This window comes from Talpa occidentalis, unplaced genomic scaffold, assembly GCF_014898055.3.
Source record: "Talpa occidentalis isolate TD23 unplaced genomic scaffold, MPIMG_talOcc4v2.1 talOcc4.8, whole genome shotgun sequence".
Classification (NCBI taxonomy): Eukaryota; Metazoa; Chordata; class Mammalia; order Eulipotyphla; family Talpidae; genus Talpa; species Talpa occidentalis.
In genome coordinates, this window is record NW_023605194.1 from 40,449,556 (window position 1) to 40,476,527 (window position 26,972).

The 26,972-nt window shown below is 43.8% G+C and overlaps 2 protein-coding genes and 1 non-coding gene across 3 annotated transcripts in view; 2 read left to right on the plus strand and 1 right to left on the minus strand.

Moving 5' to 3' along the window:
- The window catches only part of SAMD8 (sterile alpha motif domain containing 8), a 59,664-nt gene extending 43,388 nt beyond the window's left edge, over positions 1 to 16,276 (minus strand). Inside the window, exon 1 of the mRNA XM_037495736.2 lies at positions 16,147 to 16,276. The gene's annotated coding sequence lies outside the window, so the exon portion shown is untranslated. The remainder of the gene's footprint in view (positions 1 to 16,146) is intronic.
- On the plus strand, positions 232 to 293 carry LOC119234974 (small nucleolar RNA U54). The gene has a single exon (XR_005122745.1). It is a non-coding gene; the product is annotated as a small nucleolar RNA U54 (small nucleolar RNA).
- A 2,283-nt stretch (positions 16,277 to 18,559) lies between the features above and the next one.
- On the plus strand, positions 18,560 to 22,865 carry DUSP13A (dual specificity phosphatase 13A). Its single transcript, XM_037497183.1, has 3 exons — positions 18,560 to 18,708; positions 21,225 to 21,442; positions 22,666 to 22,865. Exons 1-3 carry the CDS (start codon positions 18,560 to 18,562, stop codon positions 22,863 to 22,865), a joined length of 567 nt encoding a protein of 188 aa, XP_037353080.1.
- The last annotated feature ends 4,107 nt before the right edge of the window (positions 22,866 to 26,972 follow it).

Consider the following 26,972-nt stretch of genomic DNA (forward strand, 5'->3'; position numbering starts at 1 on the left):
TGCCTGACTCATGGATAGTTCAATTAAATCAAATAGATTTCTAAATGTGTGAATTTTGTTTACTTGGCTTATTAATCCAAATAAACTTGTGTTATCAAATAAGAAATAACTTTAAAAGAATAACCAAATTTGCTTTAATACTTTCTAAAATTTTTATGGATAATCTAAACATCATTAATGGAAGTAAATGGTTTAAAAAGGTGTAATAAATAGGATAAGAATTTCTAAGTGTGGCTATGGGATAACTACTGTTGAGTTATGGTGATAGTTTTATATGGTATTCTAAGCCAGCAACACTTGAATTTTTTAAAGCCAACTTTGATGGTTTTGAATGAACTGAATATAGTGTATGCCAACTTGATCAGAGGCACAAAAGAAAAGAACCTCAAAGTAAAAGGACCAGCCTATGTAGCTATCTTTTGCTGACTGAAATGTCTTAACAAAGAATTTTTTAATCAAAGTGAATGTTCAAATCTAGGATGCAGTCTGACAGATTTTACTGTGAGCACTGTTCTAATAATCACAAGTTTTGACAGCGAAGAAGGGGAAGGCACCATACCTAATACAGGAATCTGCACATAAACATATAGCATAGGCTGCCCGTACACACTATATGACTAATGGTATTTTCTTGACACTGAAACTCTTGTTTTGAACTGAGATTCATATCTCATGATGCCTGAATGAGTACTGGACATTGACACCATCAGATGTACCAAGGTCAAGATAACCGGAAAGCTGGTAAACAAGTTCTGGGGACTGAACACAAATCACTATCAAAAACTGTGATGGCCTGTTCTCCTAGGCTGTTGGCTTATGACTATCTTTGTTTAAAACTCATTATAAAAAGACCAGCTTGAAGTGAAATGGCAGAACATTTTGCTCAGAGTGCTATGCCCACAGCTCTCTCAGCTCAGTAGTAAGCTATGTGAAAAATAAAAACACTTATAGATTTAATTACTATCTCTGCTTACTGGCTTTTTGGTGGTAACAGGTAGCAACAGAAAACGGGCCTTTTCCATTAACAGTTTGAGTTTATGGGCCTCACTGGTGGCGCAAGGGGTTAAGTCTCAGCACTATGTAGCTATCAGCAGCCACTCAGTACCGAGTTTGCTAGCCAGCCAAGGAGCTACCCATATGGCATAGCAGATCACTCCTGTCTCGCCCACTCCTCCCCTCAGCAGTGTATTTCAGTAAATGCACCTGTTTTGCTCCCCACTCTGTCTCTAGGGAATCCTCTCACACCACCCCCCAACCCCCCCCACCACACCTCTGACCTACACCCCAGATCTTGTATGCATAAATAAATAAATCCTTTTTTTGGTTGGTTTGTTGTTTTTTATTTTATGTATTTTTATATCATTCTTCATTTTTTTACAATTTATGCTTTCTCATCTTGGTTATAGTCCCTGTGAAAGTCCCACCACAAATTCACCCATGTACCATCACCATAAATAAATAAATCTTTAAAAAAAAAAGGAAAAATACATAAATAATAGTAAATGTTAATAAGTTGTATTATGTGGACATGTTATTAAAACAGGCATTCTAAAATTATATGAAATTCCTAGAAATCTAAAATGTCCTGGTATAGTATTATTGTAATAGAGGTACCTCCATAACCATGTTCTGTAGCCCCATTTACATGCTGCCTCCTTGCACAAGCTGCTGGGAACTAAGGGGGAGAACTGAGAATCCAGGTGAAGCTACACAGCAAGGAAGGCAGGTCGTCTCAGAGGAGAGACCCTCTCAGAGGAGAGATACTTCAGATAGAAAGGCTCATGTCTCAGTGTTGGACTTGCATCAGGGACCGAGAGGAGAGGTGAGAGGAGATATGTAGAGATACTTGAGACTCCTGCTGACAAAGGCAGCAGTTATCTTGATTTGTACTTTGATTTTGCTCCTTTGGCCTCAGACTTGCCTGGCCCTTTTTGTCTCCTTTCCCCACCAGAAGGTGCTGTAGACTTGTGGCAAGCTTTTCAGGACTCAGTGGCCTTACTTTGGGCCAACTTTGTTTGGCTGGACATTACCCACAAGGGGATAGGTAATGTTAAGTGTTTTATTGGGACACTAATATCCTTGTTTTCTCTTCTTCTCTATACACACTAATTGTATTCAAGTTCTTACATACTAGGTATGTTGTTGCCTTTTGCACAGGAATGGCCGGACACCTTTAGATTGTGCACGCAAGTTCAGTGGTCCAAGGGTATCCCTTGGTTGCCCACTAACATTATTACTTGAAGTTCTGGTTGTTATTTTAAAATATTGTATGCCACAGTCATAAGCAAATTTCCTTGTCAATTGTGTGATAACCAGCTTGTTATTATCATTTTGAAGTCTGTTATTTACAGATGTTACTATTTACTTTGATACTTTTACCAATGTGTTTCATCTTCAGAGATTCACCAAAAAAGATGTTAACAAATGTTGCAGAATACAAGTTTCTGGTAACTTTAGAATTATAAAATTGAACTGAGTAAGAATTTCCAGAGCTTACAGAAAAACTAAGCAAAGTTAAATTGTAAGAGATTAAATGAACTGATTAGGATGACCGTAACTTTTATTGAAAAAATTGTTGAAATTGAATGTTTTTGAGTTAAAATTGCTATCTAATTTTGATTCATCATTCTTATGACTTGAAGGTAGCAAAAGGTAAATCATAATGTCAGCGTCATTTTGAAAAAGGAAATGTCCTTTAGATCAAGAAAGGTTTGAATCTTTTTAAAGGATGTATTTCTAGCACATAAAGCTAAGTGTAAATAATACAGTTCTAATTTTATACATATACACACTGCACACATTTAAAATCTATAGACAAAATAAGCAAATTAAGATTTGGAAAAATAGTAAGATCTACTTATTTTCAATAGTATATATAAAATCATCAATCTATATCCAAAATGAGCTGCAGCACATGGCAGTTGCCTTTATGCGGTTGTTTACTATTTGAATCTCATTGAGTCTACACAGTATTTTTGTCTTGACAAGCAATTATTATTCTGTATCTTCTAAGAAATGGTTAATTTTGTTGCCAAGAGTTTTGTGTATTTTATATTAAGGAGTATTATCTCACTACTTTGAGTCATTTTGACTCATTACATAATACATTTAGAATTTTTAAAATTATGATCAGTTATTTGTAGTAATGTTTCTGATCTAGTTTTCAACTGCAGAGATTACAGATTTTGACATCACAATTTTTACCTGCTTTCAATTACCTATTCTAGGGGTTGAGGCAAAATACAACTTGGTGGGGCCTCCCTGGTGGCGCAAGGGGTTAAGCACAGCACTGTTAGATCCCCAGTAAGCCAGGGTGAGACCTCTCCTGTCTTGCCCTCTGCTCCCTTCAGCAGTGTATTTCAGTCAGTCTGCCTGTTCTGTTCCCCACTCTTTCTCTGGTGAATCCTCTCACCCCCTGCACCTCTGGCCTGTACCCCAGTTCTTGTATGCATACATAAATAAATCTTAAAAACAAAATACAACTTTGTGAATAAAAATGAAACATTTACTTTTTCTCCCCATCAAATCCTTCCAGAATTTGGAAACTCAGTATTCTTATTTTCGCCACAACAAAAGTCTGTTTTCTTTGGGCATTACAACTAAAATCTGATTATTAAGCAACAACACAAACTTTAAGAGTCTATGCGATTAATCACAATTCTTGCTGTATTTAGGCAAATTAACAAGCCAGGTTTATTGAAAGTAGACTTATTTTGCCATCAAATTAATTATCTTTGACAGAATGTGGTCAACTGCAAAGGAAGAGTTATATTTGCATCTTTGTAGATAGCAGGTGCTAGTATTGCTTTTGAGGGCTTTTGTTCCCTACCTGTAAACTAAACTGTACACTGAATTCTAGCTTCCTTTAGTGAAGCTGAATTATTGGTTACACCTACTATTTTGTTGTATGATCAACCAGAAACTCAGCAGGGGCACATCATTAAATCTACACTACAGAATAAAAGCGGGAACCACTTTCCATCTGACACGGAACACGAAACACCAGGAATGAATCTTCCAGGAAGCACAAGATCAATAAACCAAAAGTGAAGAAATGCAATCCAATGGTTGATCAAAAACACTTTCCAATGTTGATCAGTGATGATTTCAAAGAAAGATCTTGATCAAGATGGGAAAATTTGAAAAGCTGGTATCACTGGAGCCATTTTAAAATAAGGGCAAGAGTAAGCCACAGCAGAAAAACTGCTTACTCTCCTCTTTAAACTGGATCTGACCCTTGCACTGGATCAAATGCCAACATTCCAAGAAGTCAACAAAAATGAGAGTATCCTATTAGAAAGAACTGATAATGAGAACTTTTACCTACTTTTACTGTGTGACCCCTTTACCTGATCATTTTATCTGATGACCATTACCTCATCCTTTTTTCTTCCTTGGACCCATCCTGAAAATGTGTTTTTGGTTTCTCCATAATTCTGTATATCCTGAATCACAATTTTCTGCTATTTTCAAATTAACATATTTCAGCTTCCCTGCTAACTTTGCTGTTCTCTTACTAAAGGTCAATAACATACTTAAGAAAACTAATAATATCATCCAATTATCTCAAGAGTGTATTTTTTTAAAAGACTTATTTATTTACGCATACAAGAACTGGGTTACAGGCCAGAGGTGTGTGGGGGGGTGGGGGAGGGTGAGAGGATTCACCAGAGACAGAGTGGGAAACAGAACAGGCAGACTGACCAAAACTCACTGCTGAGGGAAGCAGCAGGCGAGACAGAAGAGGTCTGCTGTGCCATGTGGGTTGCTCCCTGGCCGGTAGGGGGGAATTGAACTTGTGCTGCAGAGGCTGTGGACTGCTTCACAGTGCTGTGCTTAACCCCTTGAGTGACCAGGGAGGCCCTCAAGAGTGTATTTTAGATTTGTTCTTCATCCAAAGTCAGGATTCAATTTTGGGTCACAAATTGCATTTGGTCATCACTTGTCTTTCAGTGCCCTGTAGCGTTGGGGGAAGACCTGAGCTCAGAAATTTGAGTTCAGAAGAATTTGAACTAAAAAAAAAAAACTCTGAGTTCAGAAGAATTACGTTCAGAAACTGAAAACATATCCTCAGGATGGATCCAAGGAAGAAAGAAGGATGGGGTAATGGTCATCAGGTAAAATGATCAGAAGAATTGAGTTCAGAAATTTCTTCTGCTGAATTACTACATTCTGAATTTGCCTGGCTGTTTAGTAATTTCTTCTATTCTTAGTCATTATATAAAGATGTCAGAGATTAAGAGCACATCTAAAATGAACACAGATTTTCAATAATTAGCATTCATGTAACTATTCAGATGGCACTGGTAGTATTTCTTAAAACATTAATGACATTTTTAATCTTCACGTGAAGCTACAGAAACAAACCATTTTCTATTATCCCTGTTTTCTCCAAACAAAATGCCAGAAAAGAGGCAGTTTGGCAAGACAAAACTTTTAAAACATCAGAGAAAAAACTGTGGCCCCACCTCCACCCCCACCTCTACTCAGCAAAGGATGAGTAGAGAGCCTACATTTCTCATCTTGTCAGACTGTAACTAGGCCATATCTTCCCTCCCACTAGAGTGGTATCAGAGAAGGTCAAGCAGGGAGCAGTCTATCATAATTGCCTAGCAATAACAAGTCCACCCCCACCTGCTAACATGGTATCAGAGGAGAGGGAGTAATAGACTTCTAACCCCACCCAGCACTGATGAGGCACCCCTCCCCTCCTTAGCAAGACACTATCAAAGAAGGCCTAGTGGAGAAATCACTGCTTATTGGTAACAAAGCTTACCATACACCCCATCCTCCCCCTACAAACTCTCCCACCACTGGGGAACAATGAGGGGATCCTTCCCCTCCCATCCAGCAGAGCAGAAAACCTGAAATTCTACCTATCACCAAGTAGGTGACACCTGTAGAAAACAACAACATGAGCAACCAACATCCCTCACATAGATGTATGTAAAAGTCCTTAACAAAATTATTAGCAACCAGAATTCAGAAGCTATCCGCAGCCACCACAGCACGAGTTCAATCCCTGGCCAGGGAGGTGACCCACATGGCACAGCAGACCTCTCCTGTCTCACCTGCTGTGCCCCTCAGCAGCGTATTTCAGTCAATCTGCCTGTTCTGTTCCCCACTCTGTCTCTGGTGAATCCTCTCACCCCCCACACCTCTAGCCTGTACCCTAGTTCTTGTATGCATAAATAAATAAACCTTTAAAAAAAAAAAAAAAAGAAAGGTAGTACTCAAACCTAACACATAAAGATTGTATGTTGAGACTCCTGATGGAAGAAATCAAAGACCATTCTGAATAGACAGATATTTATTCCATAACCATGGATTAGCAGAAAATATAGTTAAGATTTCAAATCCTGGGCCTCCCTAGTGGCGCAAGGGGTTAAGACCCAGCACTATGAAGCTATCCGCAGCCAATGCAGCACAAGTTCAATCCCCAGCCAGGGAGCTACCCACATGGCGCAGCAGACCTCTCCTGGCTCGTCCGCTGCTCCCCTCAGCAGTGTATTTCATTACCTCTGCCTGTTCTGTTCTCCACTCTTGTCTCTGGTGAATCCTCTCACCTCCCACACCTCTGGCCTGTACCCCAGTTCTTGTATACATAAATAAATAAATCTTTCTTTTTTAAAAATGAGATTTCAATTCTCTTCAAATGACATAAATGTTAAAACAATTCCTACAATAAATTTGTTGATATAGACAAGACTATCCTAAAATGTATATGGAAAGGTGAAGAAAATACTACAAAAGCTCAATTCTGAACAAGAATAAAAGTGTAAGAAATCACTCTACCCGACTTCTTATATAGCTATGGCAATTAAGACGATGTGGCACACATATAAGTACATACGCACATCAACTGAACAGAATAGAGAAGCTAGAAATAGGCTCACACCAAAAGAGTGGCCAGGTGATTTTTGACTGAAGTGCAAAAGCAATTCAATGGGGAACAGTTGAAAAAATAGTGCTGAAGAAGTAGGCTATTCATAGAGAAGAAAAAAAAAAAAAGAACCTCGACCAAATTTCACCCCTTACGTAAAATTTTATTAAAAATGAATCAAATTTAGTGCTAAATTCAATTTTAGACAATAAACAAGGAAAGATAAAAAAAAAAATTAGACAATATCATAGGAGAAATCTTTAAAACCACGGATTAAGAGTTTCTAAACCGAACACCCAAAAGTACAATAAAAAAATAAAAATAAACTCAACCCCAACAAAATTAAAAATTTTTCTCCACAAAAGGCACTATGACAAGAATGCAAAGACAAGCTATAGACTGGGAGAAAATATTTACAAACCACTCTAGATGCATATCTTCTGGGTTGTTAGAGAGGTCATGATGCATTTTTTTTTCTCTTTTTGCACAGAAGAATTGGGGTACAGGCCAGAGGTGGGAGCAGAGAGAGGATTTACTAGACCAGAGACAGAGTAGGGAGCAGAACAGGTGGATTTACTGAAACAGACTGCTAAGGGGAGCAGTGGGCGAGACAGGAGAGGTCTGTTGTACCATATGTGTGTCAGCTCTGTGGCAGGGCATCTAACTCAGTCCGCAGAGGTGAGAGCGCTGAGACTGAACCCCTGGGCCACCAGGGAGGCCCAATGCCACATTTTCCCTATGTTTTCCAAAGAAAAAATACATTACAACTTTTCCAACAACCCAACAGAATACATAAAGAACATAAAATACATAAAAACCCAAAAATTCAATTAGAAAGTGGGCAAAAGAGGCATGACATCAAAGAGGATATACAAACGGCAGACGAACACATGAAAAGATGTTCAATATCACTAGCCACTAAAGAAAAGAAAATTAAGAAAGACTATGATGAGGTACTACTACACAGCTATTACAACAGAACAAATTGTGATAACATGAAAAGCTAGCAGAGAAGTCAAAGAAACTGGATCTCTTACATACTGCTGGTGGTAAAGCAAAATTGTAAGTCATATGGGTAACAGTTTAGCAATTAAAAAATAATATTAAAATAAACATACTTAGATTAAACCAGCAATTGGCATTTCTCTGGGTATTTACCCCAGAGAAATGAAAACTAATGTCCACATAAAAACTTGTATACAAAAGTCCCCAGCTTCACTATTTACAGAAATTGAAACATATAAAAACAAACATTCCATAATATGTAGGTAAACAAACTTTGGTACATCCATACCATGAAATACTACTCAGCAATAGAAACTAATAAACTATGGATACATATATAACTTAGATGGGTCTCAAGGGTATCATGTTAAAGGAAAAAAGCCAATCTCAAAAGTTTACATACTGTATGATTCCATTTATTTTTTTAAAAGATTTATTCATGTATACAAGAACTGGGATATAGGCCAGAGATGTAGGGTGTGTGTGAGAGGATTCACCAGAGACAGAGTGGAGAACAGAACAGGCCGACTAACTGAAATACACTGCTGAGGGGAGCACTGGGCAAGAGTCAGGAGAGGTCTGCTGTGCCATGTGGGTAGCTCCCCGGCTGGGGACTGAGCTTGGGCTGCAGTGCCTGCAGCCAGCTTCATAGGTTGCATCTTAACTCCTTGCACCACCAGGAATGCCCCAAGTATGATTCCATTTATATGGAAAAACAAAATTACAAGAGGAAAACAGATTAGTGATTGTTAGAGATTAGAGGCAGTGTGTCCAGGTGAGGGGTCTGTGTGGGGATAAAACCCAAAGGAGAGCTTTATAGTGATAGAATAATTTTGTATCTTGAAATTGGAAGCAATGTTTATAAAATCTAGTCATGATAAAATGATATAGAACTGTACATGATAATCAGAAAAGTTTCTTTTAAGAAAATGAAAATATGATTTCTGACTGAATCATATCACACTTAAATAGAAATGAAAACAAAACTTGAAAAAATCAATTAAGTTCAATTATTAACCAATGCACATATAAGTACACTAACAGATAAGTAATGAGGCAATTAGCAAGACCCGAAAGTCCAAAAGAAAACCTGATTATAAAACCAGTTCCATTACCCACTAACAGTATCACTGTGGAAAATAACTTACCCTTTATACTTCCAGTGATTACAAACAGAAACTAATTAGAATTATTAACCTCATATTTTGTAAGTCCAGGTGACTGAATTCTTACATTACACTGGAAGTGACCTGGACTATTGAATACTATTCCTCAACTTACAGCTAAGGAAACTAAGTAGGGCTAGAATTTTTTCAGACAGATATTCCACAACAGAAGCTAACATAAAACCCAGAAAGCACAGTAGTTAAGAATGAAATCAAGCTGCCTCTGGTCAAACTGCAGATTTACCACTTACAGCTATATGTAAGTTACTTAACCTCTATGTGCTTTGCTGTTTCTGTTTGTAAAATGAAGGGACAGCAGTTTTTACCTCCACAGGCTTGTGAAGATTACATAGAATACTTGAAATGCATTTGTAATAACATTTGGCAAATAAAAACTATTCAGTAAATGTAAGTTAATACTGACTTATATCATCAACTTTTTTCTTGGCTAGAGTAGTCCTAGGCCTGAAATTAAATCATTAAGATAGCTATCAATTAATAATCAAATCCACTCTTAACTCCTGAAATCTCTGGGTTAATACAAAAACATGAGTATTTGGAAACAACTGCTAATAAGTCATAAGGTTTTGCTCAGGGTAGAATCATCTTTCATCATACAATAATGTAACGAAGTACCATTAACTGAAAATATAATTATGATACATACAATAGTGAGTCCAGTTAACCAGTGCAGTATTCTACAAATCAACATAAGTTCCTCATATGAAGACTTATTTAACATGAAATGTAAATAAATAAAAATATTTCAACAGGCACATACCACTCACCAACATTTTTAAACAATATGTCACAGGTTGATGCAGCTGATTATCATTGTTGCCTAAAAATATATCTTTAGTTTAACAATCTGGGAAGAAATTGTGGTAATTTCCCAAAGTGACAGGCACCAATAAGTTGATATACACAAATTATCTCTCTGGTCTTACTTATGCAAAAACATGAGACCAAATGGCTTCTATAATTTATCATTGGCAATTGGCAGAATACAGAGGATATAGCTACAAAAATGAAACCTTAACTCTTTTCTACTGTACCCAGAGACAACTCACAACAGCACAGCTATGGAAAATGGCTCAAGACTTCAAATTCCATTACAATACCGCGAAAATGCATTGGATTTGGACCCAAATTTAATGCAGGGTTTTGGCAATCTTTGACTTTCATGGCAATCATGTCTGTTCAAATGGAGAATATACTGATTTACGTATGCTGGATTTTTCTTGTAGTTTCACACTATTATGTGTGAGTATGTACAAAATACTCTAAAATACTAGAGTATAACTCTCTGAAACAACTGTCCTCTTTAAAAACTACACATTCCGGGCCTCCCTGGTGGAAAAAGGGGGTAAGTCTCAGCACTATGAAGCTATCAGCAGCCATTGCAGCACGACTTCGATCCCTGGCCAGGGAACTGACCCACATGGAACGGCAGACCTCTCTCCTGTCGTGCCCGCTGCTCTCCTCAGCAGTATATTTCAGCGATCTGCCTGTTCTGCTCCCTGCTCTGCCTCTGGTGAATCCTCTCACCCTCTTGAGCCTCTGACTATACCCCAGTTCTTGTATAAAAAATCTTTTAAAAAAAAAAAATCTATCAATTCCTACCATAATTTTTTTAAATTCTCACATTGATTTTCTGCTGTTTTGATAAGTATTTTTTTTTTTAAAGATGTATTTATTTGTGCATACAAGAACTCAGGTACCGGCAAGAGAGGTGCGGGGAAGGGTGTGTGTGTGTGCGCGTGCGCGCACACGCGCGCCTGGATTCATCAGAGTGGGGAGCCTAACAGGCAGACTGACAGAAATACACGCAGTGGGAGAGACAGGAGAGGTCTGCCTTGCCACGTGGGAATCTCCCTGGCAGGCCGGGAATTGAACCCGTGCTGCGCTCAACCTGCCACACCACCTGGAGGCCCCTACAGAGGTAAAATTTACCAAAGAACACAAACCCTTTCTGGTAAAATTTACCTTTAAAGACTCCCACTGTCATGTTGCACCTAATTCTATACCACCTCCAGAACTACTTCAGCTCAATAAATGATACACAGTCCAGTCCAGTTCATATCCTCAATATGAAACATTTTACATAATGATCAAAGTTTAGTGGTAAGTTTGATGAAAGGTTCTTAACCTGGTTGCATGCCAGAACACACCAGCAAAGAGCAAAGAAGCCAAGTGCATAAAATTTTAATTCTTATTCTAATCACTAAAGCAATATTTGGGCAGGCTAACAATTTGACATAGTGATTGATAACAACAAAAAAAAATTTTTTAAATATGATACACCCCCAAATCAAATCAACATATTAGAAAATAAGAAACGGGCTCAAGACTTCAAATTCCATTATGATATTGTGAAAAATATATTGGATTTGCACCCAAAATTTAATGTATGTTTCAGTAATCTTTGGCTCTCATGCCAATATTTTATTGATGAAACTGACACTGATTTAATTAATCTCAAAGTTCTAAACTGAAGCCAATTTGCAGGTATTTCCAAAAACTTAGTGATAAGATTTAGTAAGTTAAATTTGGGCCTCCCTGGTGGCACAGAGGTTAAATCTCAGTGCACTGTCACTACGATGGCCTGGGTTAAATCCCTGCCGGGGAGCTAACCCACATATGGCACAACAGACCTCTTCTGTCTAGCCTGCGGCTCCCCTCAGCAGTGTGTTTCCGTAGATCCACCTGTTCTGCTCCGCACTGTTTCTGGTGAATCTTCTCAACCCCCACTGCACCCCACCTCTGGCCTACATCCCAGTCTTTCTATGAATAGAATAAATTAATAAATAAATAAATAAATATTTAGGGGAAAAAAGGCTAAACTTAATCTATAGTATAATTCATGGTTCTCGTCTCCTACTAGACTATCTTGTCAAAAATTTTAAAAGAACAGAAAAAGGGTCAAGATAATAGACATATTATCACCTCTTCTGCCATAATTCAAAAGATTAACTAGATGCCTAACAAAAATGTAAGATAGGGCCTCCCCAGTGGCGCAGCGGTTGAGCGCTGGGTTGCAAAGCTGCCCACAGCCTCTGCAGCGCCAGTTCGATCCCCGGCTGCTCCCCGGCCACTGGAGGAGGGTCCCGCATGGTGCACAGACCTCTCGGGCCGCCCGCTGCTCCCCTCAGCAGTGTACTTCGGTCCTTCTGCCTGCTCTGCTCCCCGCTCTGGCTCTGGTGAATTCTCTCACCCTCCCGCGCTTCTGACTGTACCCAGTGCTTGTATAAATAAATAAATAAATGTTTAAAAAAAAAAAAAAAAGTAAGACAATTACAAACAGATGGTCACTCCTATAATACTCTTTTAGGTGACAATACAAATAGATGGTCACTCCTATAATACTCTTTTAGGTGACAATACAAATAGATGGTCACTCCTTCATAATACTCTTTCAGGTACATATCATGAACATTGTTTTATGGTTAGACACTGATGAAACTAACTGGTTATGACTAAGTTTTCTTAGTTTCTACCATCCTAAACAAGAGTCAAAATAAAGTCACATTTATGTTACATCTTCCAGTGAAGTGATCATATTACCAGGATGATCTAGTGTGTAGGTAACCAGAGCATCTCAACACAGAAGCATAAAGTCTAGAAGGTTATGTTTAAGATCTAGTGATGATGGTGCTGTGTATGTGGGAGTAGCGGGTGCAAGAATATTCATGGCACAGTTCTGTCACAAATCTATATCCACATATTGAGATGGTAAATTACCAGGTGGTAACAGAGGCAGCAAGAATACAATGAGCTATTCTCCAAGAGCGCCTGACCCGAGCTCTCCTATTTTGAGTTAACATCTTGATTTCATAAAGGCAAGAGAACAAGATCTAAAGAATTACTGTCATGACAATATCTATTCAAGTGGCCCCTTCTGTTCTGGACCAACTATTGATATAATCACTCCATGTGTTACACCACACCTTGAGAGGGAAAAAGCAAAACAAAAAAAGTTTCCAAAACCACATGCAAACAAAAATTTAAAAACACAAAAATAATATTTTGTAAATAACTAAGACCTTATTACAGAAAAATACATGCACATGAGAAAAAAAGTGGAAAAAAAATTGATTCCCCCAATCGTTGCAAAAAGTAAAACATTTACTCTGGCAAAAAAATAAATCCACACAGTCCACTGAAAGGATTACACTTAGTTCATACTGTATTTTTCCCCTAAAACCATAATCTTTCAAGAATTTCATAGGTAATTTAGCAGAATATGGAAATGTGTTAATTTCTCAATTAGTCAGTTTTGTGTTCAAAATGAATTCAACCTTCATTAACAATACACCACAATATAAAGACTGAAAACAGCAAAGGTTTCCACCTGTAAGCTAGTGACTACACTGGGTAGCACTACTAACCCCATATAATAAGATAGGGCTTGGAGGAAAGATATTGAAAAAGAACTAGTTATTATGGTCATTTTTTAATTAAAATGATAATGACAGTATTCATTTGAACATTTGTGATTCAATCGTTTCTCAAGATTAATGTTCAAATTTCAATTCTCAAAAAAGTCATGAAAATATCTCTAAACCAGCTATGGCAAGGTTTTGAGAATGCACTGAGGATCTAACGATTAACAAAATAAAAATGCTTACAAGCAGTTGCACAACGTAAGAGTCTGTAGAATGGAGAGAGTGCTACTGAAATAAAATCTGATTTATCTAATTATGTCTGGATATTGTGCCATAAAAGTAATGAAAGCTCTTTCTGGAGTAATAGATTTTCTTGATTTGTGCAAAAACTGCTCTTCCATAAAACTAATTTTCTTTACAATTAAGTGGCTCTGAGAACTATCAAAGTGCAAAAATTAATGAAATAAATATTAGGCATGCTGGTATATTAACTGTACAACTCCATCTAAGTTTCTTTCATCAATTTTGCAGTAACACTGAGATGTAATATTAATAAAGAGGAGTTCAGTTCAGCAAACATTTATATGGCAAGACTTACTCAGAGCTAAGTATGAAGACAAGATCACTAGAGAATCTCAGTCTGGTGAGGGTAAACAGAAACAAAAACAATAATAATATTATGTAAACTTCTTCAATTAAGCATCTTATGTATTAGGTAAATACAATAGCTTCTGATAATAGCTAAGAGCAAAGTTAAGAATTCATCTCTCCTGGGCCTCCTTGGTGGACCAAGGGGTTAAGACACAGCACTGTGAAGCTACCTGCAGCCTCTGCAACAGGAGTTGGATCTGGCCAGCCAGGGAGCTATCCACATGGTGCAGCAGACCTCTCCTGTCTCATTCACTGCCCCCCTTAGCAGTGTATTTTCAGTCAGTCTGGCTGTTCTGTTCCCCACTCTGTCTCTGGTGAATCTTCTCACACACACACCCCCCCACACACCTCAGGCCTGTATGCTAGTTCTTGTATGCAAAAATAACTAAATCTTTAAAAAATTCATCTCTCCTTTGAAGAAATAATTACTAGTCCACTGAGCATCTGAAGATATGATATATAGTCTATACACATAAACTAATTTAAAAGCTGTCACAATCAGTAAATTATCACCTTGTGAAAATTAAACACTAGATATCAATTTAGAGTAAAAATACTTGATTCTAAGTATTTGTTTATATAGCCAAACAACTATCAAATAAATGAGTTGTAAAAACATGATACACAGCTGACTTCGAACATGAAATCTTGAGTCAACAATTACAAAAGGAAATTCAGTTCTAAAGTGAGTATAAATATTGCAATCCATATTTTCCTGGCACAATGATGGTTTTGATACTATGTCTTCTATACAAAGCATCTGTATACCCACCTGTTCCAGTTCTGTTAACTGCCAACTGTAAGCATCCTCTATTATTTTTCCAGATCACGTTACTAAAAATATCATTCCTACAATATCTGGAAAATTGGATTAATATTAGTCTGTCAAAAATAACCCTCCAATTTTCAGGAGGTAACTTCAATTCTAGGCCTGGAGGTGAGAAGGCGATCTGAAGACTTCTGGACTCTGGTGCTTTCAAATATAATTTTATATTAGTCCCTTTTAACCCAGACACCTGCACTGACCATATTTTCCACCTGTGGCAAATACATGCATCAAGTCAGGCAAAGTGGAATCAGTCAATACTAAGTATGTGTAAAACAAGAGCACAACGCTCGTTTTGTTAAAAATTTTAAATACAATGTATTAATCTTCTCTTAAAGACCTGCTTTGTCTTATGTTTAAAACAAACATCTTTAAACAAAGAAACAAAAGGGAGGGAGGGGGAAAGCAACAATCACCGTTAGAAAAAATCCAAGAGGTCTGTTTCAGATTCACTTGTTTTCCCCAACATCACTTCCTATTCACGCCTTCCTCCACCCTTTTGGGCAAATCAGTGTTTTTAACACCCCCCCTCCCACCCCAGATTTTTAAAAGGGTCCACCATTCACAGACGAGAAAGCCCCAGAAGCCAAATATATTACCCTAGAGACTGCCAACGCTTTGAAAGACACCTGAGAAGATGCCAAGTCCTAAATTAGGTCCCCAAGGGCGCCTTTTCTTTCGTGACCACATTTCTTTTTCTAGCTCTGGGGCCAGACTACCCACCAACAGCCCCCCCTCTCCTAGTCAAACCTAAACCCTTCCTCGGTCACCTCCACCTCCCTCGGGCCAGCGATCTGTTCAATCCCAACCCGGTGCCGCCGAGCGCCATGTGGTCGCTCCGGCGCCGGTCCAGCCCCCCCGAGCCCTCGCCCCACTCCTCCCCCGCAGCCTCTCCCGCTCCCGCCCACCCCCCCGCCCGCGCGACCCCTTCGTCCCCCTCACCACCCCGCGTTCAAAACCCTCCAAGCCCTCGCCTCTAGGAGGCCACACGCCCCGCCTCCCACCCCCTTCGCCCCTCAGCGCCCCCGGCAGTCGCCACCCCTCAGGCCCTCGGCTCACCCCTCCATTTCCCTCAGATTCCGTTCTCGAGCTGCGTCTCCAGGCTCCCTCAACCGTCTCCCGCACCCTCTCCGCATCCTCCACAGCCCCGGCGCCATCCCGGCTCCCCACTCGCCCTTGGCTGCAGGCGCCCCCCAAACTCCCCTCTCCGCAGCCTCAGCTCCCGCTCACCTCCGCGGTCCGAGTGGGGCTCCCCGGACCCCCCTCCGAGTCGGCGTCCGAGCCGTCGGAGTCGAGGGTCCTGCGGGCCTCCCCCGAGTGAAGCGCCTCGAGGGGCGGGGGCGGCTCCCGGCGCGGGGAGCCGGAATGGAGACGGGGGCGGTGGCGGCTTCGCGCAGGCATCGCGCCGGACCCGCGTCTCCGCCGCGCCGGCCGCAGCTCCAAGCCGAACCGGAACTGCTTCGGGGGGCGGGGCTCTGGCGGAGGGGCGGGGCCACCGGCGGGAGGCGGGGCCCACGCCGGAACAGACGTGCGGCTGGAGACAGGCACGCGGCGACAACCGGGATGGGAACGCGCTCTCGGGAAGCCTGAGGCGCATGCGTCAAGCCAAAAGCCAAAGTTGGAGAAGGGAAGGTGTTTAGGAACAGGGAGTGGGCCTGTGGGGTTAGTGAAAATGGAATTTAGGAGCTAGAAGAGATTAGCCAAATTCCTTCGGTGGAAGCACCCACCTTCTTCCCACGAGTCAGCCACCAATGATCACTGTTAACCTTTACTGCCCTTAGTCTTTCACAACCTAAGCCAAAAGCCATATAAATGTCTGCTTTAATCCATGTTCTAACATCACAGGGTATTACTGTTGTAGAGCAACCCCGATACAAAACGGGGTGCCTGACTGTGGGTCCTCACCCGCGCACTTAAAAGGACTCATCAATGCTCTACTGCAGGCACACGCGAAAGGTTCATAAAAGGTTTATTTACAAGGGAAGGGGAAATGAGGAAATGTACAGCTCTGGGAGAAAAGTGGGAGACAAAGTTTTAAATGAGTCCTACCCAATCCTCCGATCAGGAATCCCAAAATGGCGCTTTCAGAGTTGGCCGCCAGCCAGGAGCGGTGAAGCCAGAAGGTGAGCGATCGCCTAGCCAGAAAGCCCCCAAGGCCCACGTGTTTGGTTTTTATATCCAACCTGGCTGTCCAACTCCACCCTCAGGTCCCAGCCACCCTCCCTTGGTGGTGATGGGATTTGTCTTTCCCAATGTCTTGATGGCTTTAGTCTGGAGTGGGGGTGGAGTCCACAAAGCCTGTATGGGATTAACTCAGGACATTATTTCCCCCTAACATTACGACACAGAAAAGCAAGAAACTTGCCTGAGGTGTGGCGGTTAATATTCCTAATAAGTAGGAATAAGCCAGTGTTCCTACTTAAGTCTAACAACCCGTGCTCTTCTCACCTCACTCTATATTCCACTCTGAGGGAAGACCCCAGCCCAGGTCTGGCATTGGTATAAACCAAGTCCAAAACCACCCCTGGCCTGGGTTCCAGCACCCCTTTGGCCTTGCTTCTCCATGCAGTGCAGACTTCAGTGGCTCTGATGGAGCTGGGAACAGATTATGGGTCCTGTGTGGGTGCAGATTGCTTCCAGAGGATGCCCTGTTGTACCCTCAAACTGGACTCAAGGCTAGGGAGAGCTGGGAGCAGTGGCTGGTACCCCTCCTGGCTTCATCATGGCCTTGGTGAAGTCACCTCAGAGTGGGCAGAATGTCTCACCTCTTCTGCTGATAACCAGCTCTGGAAGGACAGACACAGACCTTTCTCAGTTTCTATTTTGGGGACAAAATCCTTATAGGAGAGGAATCTTCCTCCAACCCCAGAATGTTTCTGATGACACATCCTTTGGCTCCCTTGAATCTTCAAAAAGTCGAAGGCAACATTCCCTTCCCTTCTTCCCGCCTTTGAACATACATAACCCATTTCAGCCTTCTCTTTTGAAAAATCAGCTATCTCCATTACCAAATCATTCTTCAAGCCTTCCTCCACAAATGCTGTGAGCACCCTATAGATAAGGTCCTCAGTGTCTCCTCTCCACATTTCTCTGACTCAACAACTCAGAAAACCTGCCCTGAGACCCATGATCATATATAGACACATCCAACAGTCATAAAGTTCCCACCCAGTTTGTGGCCACCGAGACCTACAAAGCCCTTTTAAAAACCATTCATGCTTGAAGTCAGCCACCTCCTCTCCAGCCTGCATCTCTACTTTTAACTCAGTACCCAGAACCAGTCTTATTCAGGGCTCTAAACCCATTAAATTCAACAAATGTTTCTTAAGCACCTACTATTTGTTAGATGCAAAAGTCCTTTGTTTCATTTAATCCTCACATTTCTTTGAGGTAGGTGTAATTGTCCTTACTTTACAGTTGAAGAAATTGAAGCTGAGAGACAAGTGACTTGCAAACAACTTCAGGTTGTCCCCGAGTTTAGGGGGCTGATGGAAAGGAAAAAGTCTAGTGCTCTCTGGAGGCGCCTGTGACTTGCTGAGTCACTTGCTGCTATCTCACCTGTCCCTGCCAATCTCCGGGAAGGAGAAATGACACTGGAGAGGACGGGAGGAGTGACCACAGAGAGGAGTGGGAGGGTTGATCCATGGCTGAGGCCTCGGTACCAGAGCTGAGAGGCGATGCCGATGCCATGCCTTGCCCCAGCATCCTGGAGCTGGAGGTGCTCCTGAGGGCAGGGAAGATTTCCAGCAGCCACGTGGATGAAGTTTGGCCCAACCTTTACATAGGAGATGCGTGAGTGATAGCTGGTGAAGCAGATGTGGGGGTGGGGACTAGAAGAGACCGTCCTTGGGCCCTGAAGGAGGATACGAAAGTTCCCGTGGTGCAGTAAGGCACTCAAAAGAGGGGTACATCAGGGAGAGAACCCGGCCTTAGCGGTAGAAAGTCTGGGTGGGCTGCTGGTCAAACATGAGCAAAAGTAAGGAAAAAAGAGCTTTCCCAGCAGAGGGATTGTTTACAGTGGCAAAAGAATCAGATATGGGTTGCAGTAAAGCCAGAGAAGGAAGACAACCCACAACACAGAGGAAAAAAATTGCAAAAGCCAGACTACATGTCTCGGACTACAGTTCTAAAACTGGAAAGCCCCGGGTGGGGCATGTAGAATGCGTAGGATGAGTTCCTGCATTGTTGTTCCCTTTGTCTTCCAGCTGGCAGGACTAGAACTAACCTGGGATGCATACCAATTTATCCTGTCACAGGAGTCTTCTATAAAGTGGCAGCTGCCCTAATGACATTTATTTGGCTGACCCGTGCCCCCTATTTTGAGTGTCAAGGGAGACCTGGTTTAAAAACAGAAGAGCTCAGGAGCCAACACTCTTGCCAAGAGAAAGAGGGAATGGCAGCTCTTACCGAAATAAAATAGATAAGAGAGGGAGAGAGACCAAGGATGAGGGGAGCAGGGTATTCATCCTTTCAAGCCCATGGCAACCAGAAGGCCATGCCCCCATGCTTCAGGACCCGCCACAGAGTAGCCTTGGCTGGACCCCTCGGTTCGCAGAGGACAACCAACTAGTCACTGAACACTAACCCCTCTCTAGAGAGAAAAAGAGAGACCAAGAGAGAGGGGAGCAGGAGAAATCTTACCAGTGCCATGAAGGCCCACAATGGGCACCATCATGATGTAGGTTTGGAGAGGTGTTGGGTTCAAAGAGCAGGGTGCTTGGGTTACCTCTGAGGAAAGTTTCGTCAGAGCTCCCCTTTCAGCGGCACACGGCTAATTTCCCCATGAGGCAGACATTTTTTTTTTTTAAAGATTCATTTTATTTATTTATACAAGCACTGGGTACAGTCAGAAGCGCGGGAGGGTGAGAGAATTCACCAGAGCCAGAGCGGGGAACAGAATAGGCAGATGGACTGAAAAACACTGCTGAGGGGAGCAGCGGGAGTGGCAGGAGAGGTCTGCGCGCCATGTGGGACCCTCGCCGATGGCTGGGGATCGAACCAGCACTGCAGAGGCTGCGGACAGCTTCACAGCCCAGCGCTCAACCACTGCGCCACCAGGGGAGGCCCCAGACATTTAGTTATATCCAAAAGGCCAGGTTTATTATAAAAAGGGAAAGAAAGCAAAGACACAAGTGGGCAGCAAGAGCTGCCCCTGAAAAGGATAGGCTTGATAAAAGGACGCCTGTATAAACACAGGTCTTGGGAGGAGAGCCGTCTCTACTGCTTTGCAAAAGAAGATCAGTGAAGAGAGACACTTACATAGTCGTAGGTGGGTAGCTGTGTCTTGCCAGGTGAGAAATTGCACTGATACGTGTTCTCTTTAAGAGGTGTTTATTCCTTTGTGAAATTGTTACTTGTTAAATTATTTCTCCAGTGTAACTAGGTAGACTTGAAAGGATGGATGATTCTCTACAATGACCCTCAATCTCCGTATCCTCAGCCTCCATTCTGTGGGATACTTTCCTATAGCATTTCTACCCCCTACCTCCAATTTCTAGTCTTGTGAGGCCTCCTTCCCAAATTTTTTTCACTTAGCATCCATCATACACCTCTCCAAGCCGACATCAGGCTCTTCACCAGAGATGTAAGTGGAGTGGGAACAAGGAGAAGTAGTTGTGCTCCGAGTATGCCAGGCACAGGTTTTCCCCAGGACCCTTGTGAGCTGGAAACATGCAGTGACTCTGTGTGGCCACTAGAGGGAGCAGGGACCTTGCCTGAATGGTGGCCTGGAGCTCTCACAAGTTCACTCCTGGATTCTTCTAGGACACTCAGGACAGATACAGGGGACAGAAGCCTGGGGAATGGTGATTTGGGGTATGAGATGGGGTGGACAAGGAGGTCCCCCTCCTGTTTCTCAGTCTCCCTACTCTGGACTCAGAGTGGATGAGGAAGACTGACTGAAGGTGAATCAGGGAAGGTGTCACCTCTGAACATGTGCAGATTAGAAGTAGGTATGAGGTAGTGGCCAGGAGAGACGGGATATGTGTGGGAGGGCATGGGGCAAGAAGGGAGATGTAGGTGGATCTCAGGACTGAAGCAATTCTTTCCTTCCAGTCTTGGCCAAAGCTGGGACATATCATATCAGGAAGCAAAGAGGATCTAAAGATAACTCTATACCACCAACTCTCCCACCAGAAAGCTCTAAGGGTAGAACAGTGAGCTGTGGACCCCAATTCAAGCTTGCTGGGTTCTTTCTGGATCCCTATGGACCCTAATGGCTCTGTTCCTCTGAAGCAGAGGGCCAGGCAAAGCCTCCTTCCTGCACTCCACGGCTCAGCCAGCCTCAGCCCCTTTCCCCCCCTCCCCAGGGTCACTGCGAATAACCGCTTTGAACTATGGAAGCTGGGCATCACCCACGTGCTGAATGCTGCCCACGGGGGTCTCTACTGTCAGGGAAGCCCTGATTTCTACGGCAGCAGTATAAGCTACCTGGGGGTGCCAGCCCACGACCTCCCAGATTTTGACATCAGTGCCTACTTCTCCTCCGCAGCTGACTTCATCCACCGTGCCCTCAACACACCTGCGGGTAGGACTTGGGGTCTGAACGCATATCCTTGTTCAGTTATGGGGGGATGTCTAGCTTCCCTCAACATCGGTGCCCTTCCATCACTAGTTTTTAAAAAGACAGCAGGTTTTTTAAGTCTCAGCTTAGTGCTCCAGCAATTTACCCAACTACATTGTTTCACATACAGGGAAACAGACCAAGAATACAAAGTCATGCCACAAGTTAAGAGCAGTTCAGGTTGGAAGACAGGTCACCGAAGTAGTAAAACATTTCTTTCTCTCAATTACTCAGCCTTGGGAAGTCACTATTTGGTACCCAGATGTCTGGTTTCTGCCCCAGAGTACTTTCAAATGGAAAAAAAAATCTAATATCCAAGTTACAACAAAGGAGCCTGGGGAAGCTGGAGCTGCTCTGTTCATCCTGGGTGATAGTTGCACCCCTGGCTCCCTGACCCTGGAAAAGTCAGTGTCCTTCTTTGGATATCAGTTTCTCTTCTATATGATGGGAAAGACAAGACTACACTTAGCACTTTTTAACACCTGACATTCATTTGCTCTCCATTCATTCATTCACTGTGCCAGGTATTGTGCTTGTTACTAGGAATGTGCATTTAAATAAGGCAGGGTCGCTACCCTCATGGAACTTGCAATTCAGTGCCTGGTAGAAAAACAGTCAAATTGGGAAGTTATATGAGTGCTATTCATATGAATGGGCATACTGACTCCATATTTACTGGGTCACATGCAGAAAGCATGAGCTGTTCTGTGATTCAAACGATACCATGAATGATCAGGAAATCCTGTGCAAAGAAGCCATGTCTCAGCTGAGATCTGACAATGAAAAGCAGATATTAGTCACATTAAAAGCAGGGGAAAAGTTGTACAGGTAGTCAGAATAGCATACGCTTAGGCTGGTGGCCAGAAACCATGGCAGTTTCAAGGACCTGACACTGTCCCTAGAGCTGAGAGTAGGGTGGGATAAGGCTGTAGGGTTAGCAGGGGCCAACTTATAGAGGGTCTCCTACACCATATTAAGGAGTTTGGACCCCATCCCAGGGTAGGCAAAACAAGTGTGGGTCTGCCCATCTAACATATCAGGAAATTGATGCCTATAAAGGCTGTATGATTTGTCTAGGGTTACAGAGTAGGCCCAAGACAGGTCAGGGAGAGGAACTCAGGTCTCACTCCAAGCTCTGGGTGGGCCAGCTAGTGGGAAAGGGTCTTTTACCAGGATGTCTTCCTCAGCCAAGGTCCTGGTGCACTGTGTGGTAGGTGTGAGCCGCTCCGCCACACTGGTCCTGGCCTACCTCATGCTGCACCAGCAGCTGTCCCTACGCCAGGCGGTGATCACTGTGAGGCAGCAGCGATGGGTCTTTCCCAACCGAGGATTCCTCCGCCAGCTCTGCCAGCTGGACCAGCGTCTGCGGGGTGCAGGCCGGAACTGAGGGGCCAGGTGAGGGCTGGGCAGGGCATGAAGAGGTGAGCCTGGGTGCAGTCAGAAGTAAGAGGTCAGGTGAGGGTCTGGGCAGAGGGCAAGGGTACAATTGAAAGGAAGGGTTTGGGGGAGGGCTGGCAGGGGACATGGGGTGGGACCAGTTCAGAAACTCGTCAGGGCTGTGTGTGGCCAGAGGTGAGTGACAAAGGGGGCCCACTCCCCAAGCTACTCAGCTCCCCTTTCTAACCCAAGATCCCACTAGGGCCTGGTGGAGGCAATCATCCAATAGGACCTCAGCCTCCCCCAGCCCATCCAGATGCTTCAGAACCCAGAGAGAATAGAAAGGCTAGGAAGGAAAGCAGGGAGGCATGAAATGGAAGAGGTGAGATGCTGCCCAGACTGCCTTCTTGAACAAACACCATCGGGGCTCACCTGAACCCCGCCAAGGCAGTAATATAGCCAGTCCTGGCACCTGAGGGTGTTCCCAAACCTCTGCATACCCTTCCCTCAGGTCTGGACTCCATGCAGAGCTCCACGGAAAACCCAGCTGCAGCTATCACCCAGGCTTAGTCAATTCCATGTCACCCCTGCCTCGCCATTCCCACAATAGGGAAAGAAAGCAGGGGCTTCTGATACCAGCCAAGACCTCCTCTTGCGTGATATAAAATCCTCCTGTCATCCTGCCATTCAGTTTTCCACCTTGGATCCAGCACCCTATACCCGTACTGCCCTCCCTCCCCACCCAATCATTCTTTTTTTTTTTTTTTAAGATTTATTTATTTATTTATATAAGCACTGGGTACAGTCAGAAGCGCGGGAGGGTGAGAGAATTCACCAGAGCCAGAGCGGGGAGCAGAGCAGGCAGAAGGACAGAAGTACACTGCTGAGGGGAGCAGCGGGCGGCAGGAGAGGTCTGCGCGCCATGTGGGACCCTCGCCAGCGGCCAGGGATTGAACTGCGCTGCAGAGGCTGCGGGAAGCTTCGCAGCCCAGGGCTCAACCGCTGCGCCACCAGGGGAGGCCCCCAATCACTCTCCTGACCTCAGAAATCTACAGAAGGAGCCTCTCTAGCCTCTATCCCAGCCCAATTCTAGAGACCCCTTTAGGACTAAAAGGTCTTCCTGAAGTCTGTCAGACTCCTTCTTGCCTTCATTTACCCCTGCTTTCCTTTTCCAGGGCCTAGTGCATCTGACAGTACAGCAGATAGTCTTTGAGTTGCCCACAGGGAATGGACACCTCTTCCCAGGCCACCTCCCTCCTGCTGGAGGCCCTAGTGTGTCGAGCTGCCTAATAGGAGGAACTGGGCTCCTCCCGCAGCAGCACAGCTCCTTAAGTTCCCAGCCCACAAATGCTAGCCAGGGTGCAGCTGTAGTTTCTCTAACATCAGCCCTGTGTTTTCCTCCAACTCTGTTGGGAGGAGGGGGGTATCTTCCTGGAGTGGAGTGTCTGTGGAGACACCAGTTCTCTGAGGGAGGGCAGAATGCTCACTGCCTTTCTCGCACCATGCCCAGATAATATTTGCCCTGTCTGTCTCCAACAGCCCACTTTCCTCATAGTCACATCCCACCTGGGGTGTCAGACCCCCAGAATGCTCTCTGCTCCCCTTATCCTGCCACCAGCTTCTGCTACCCATACTTCTCTTTCCCTCCTTCTCCTCAATCCTGACTATAGCTCTGGCCCACCACCCTCTGGCTCAGCAGGGCTGCCAGCTGAGTTGGGGGTGCCTTGCCGAGGCTCTTCTAAGAGTTGGGAGAATAGCAGGAAGTCTCTTCCAAGGACTTCCCAGGCATGGCCCAAACCTCCCTCCACTCATAAGAGCTATTTTGTATAAATAGCCCAACTAAAGGGACGCACTTTAGCAATACTGACCCCTTCTGCTGTTGGGAGGACTAACATCTTGGGAAAGGGATAAGGGTAAGGTGGAGAGCTAGGTTTAGAGTTTGGGGATGAATGTAATGGCAGAAAATTAGGGTGATGGCTAGCATTGGGAACTGGGCTGGGGTTAAGTTGGGTGGAAAGCTTCTGTGGGGCGCTCTGAGGGTTGGGGTACCTAAGAAGAGGACAAGAATGGTGTTATTTCCATCTTACTCTTTGATTCAGGAACCTCACAGAGTAGTAGATTTCCGATCATGCTCTGTCACCTCACTTCTATAGGCTTGGGGCCCTAAACACTCTGACCTCCAACCTCAGAATCCTTACCATTAGGCAACTGACTTTGGGGGAGTCAGTTGGGCTACAGAACTTCACAATCCTGGGGGTGCCATTCACCAAATAGCCTGTGCAACTGTACACAGTAGCCCTGAGGCTGGAGACTCTGAAAATGAGGGGGTTATAGGGGTAGGTTATCTCTTTTCATTAGTCTTAGGCTCCAAACCTGCCTCTTCATCCTTCCCAACACCTGTACACACCTGACCGCACAGAAAACTCAAAGCAGAAGCAGGTTTAGGTGACAGTTCTTAGCCCTGCCAATCTGGGGCTTAGTTTACCTGCTCGTAGCACAGACCTTATCTCGCCCTCAGAACTGGTCCATACTCCCTGCCACTGGGCTCTGCTACTATATTTCCCTGGTGCTGGCCCTACTGCTACTGCTGCTGCTGCTGCTAGAGGCTTTGACCCCAGTAGATGCTCAGGAGATAGTACAGTACAGTGTGGGGTTATCCCTAGAGCCTATAATTTTCCATCTGTTTCCATCTGCTCCCACATCCCCTTTCAGCTTAAGTCTTAAGTTCCACAGATAAGAGTGGGCTGCCCTCTTAACCAACTCCTCAGGCTCCTGGGCCAGGGCCATAAATTCCTGGAGTGGGGGATGGGGTGGGAGTGGCACATGTGAGAAGAGTGGGGAGACATTCTAAGTATTCATGATGGTGCTTGGCCACAACTACCTCCACCAGTTTTCCCTGGGGCCCAGGGAGCCTGAGCAGAAGCTATGCCCAAGAGCTCAGACTTTAGACTCAGACTTCAGTGGGGGGTAAGGTTGTGGGTGTGTCTCTGCATGTGTCTAAGGTACTGGGAGTGTGAGTGAAGAAGAACATATAAGAATGGGTGTATGCAAAGAGTTCCTGGATAGCAGGGAAGATTTTTAATAGATACAGACCCAAGGTCCCTAACTAACCACAGTTAGCCTTGGGAGAGAACTCAAAGACCACTTCCTGGTCTCAAGGAATAGTGGATGAATCAGGAATGCCTTCTGGGGGACATAACAGCGTGGCAGAAGGTAGACTGGCTCCTGGATACATGGCTTCTGATTGTGGGCAGGAATGGTCTTTATAAAGACTTGCTCTGAACCCCACTTATACCTCTGTTAGCCTGCCCACACAACCCTCAGCTTGTATCTTCTGGTTCTTAATTCTGGGCCAGTCTTGTAGTCCTCAGCTCCCCACAGAAGGCCCATGGACCTGAGTTCTGATGTTGGCAATGCTTCCATTTCTGTCTGCTTTAAGATACTCTCCTCCCTAGGTTCACTTGCCTAGGTGACACCACTGGGTTAGTATGGCTTCCTTCTGGGAACCCTGCTGGGCTGGGTGAGGGCTCACTTGCCTAGGTGAATTCCCCCTGAGCTAGTGTGTGTTCCTCACGGGAACCCCCGATAGGCTGGGTGTGGGTTCACGTGCCTAGGTGAATACCACTGGGTTCATATGGGTTCACACAGCTATATGAACCCCACTGGGCTAAGTATGTTCATATGCCTAGATGCACCCCACTGGTGTACTATGGGTTCCTCATAGGCATCCCCACTGGGCTAAGTGTGGATTCACTTGCTTAGGTGAAACCCACTCAACTAGTGTGGGTTCCCTTACCTAGGGGAACCCCACTTGGGCCAGGGGGATTCATAATATGAACTCCCCCACTGGACTAATGGATGGTGCTTCCCAGTGATGGGTGAGGTGTGAATGAGGAGTTATTGTTTAATGGTGGTAGTTTTAGTTGGGGAAATGAAAACATTGTTTAAAAGGAGGTGATGATGTTCACACAACAGTGTGAATGTATTTGATCGCACAGAACCGTGCACTTAAAAATGGTCAAAGTGTTAAATTTTATATTCTGCATACCTTATTACACTTGAAAAATTGGGATTAATCTCCCTAACATCCTGGGATATAGAGGTTATTACCTTCCCC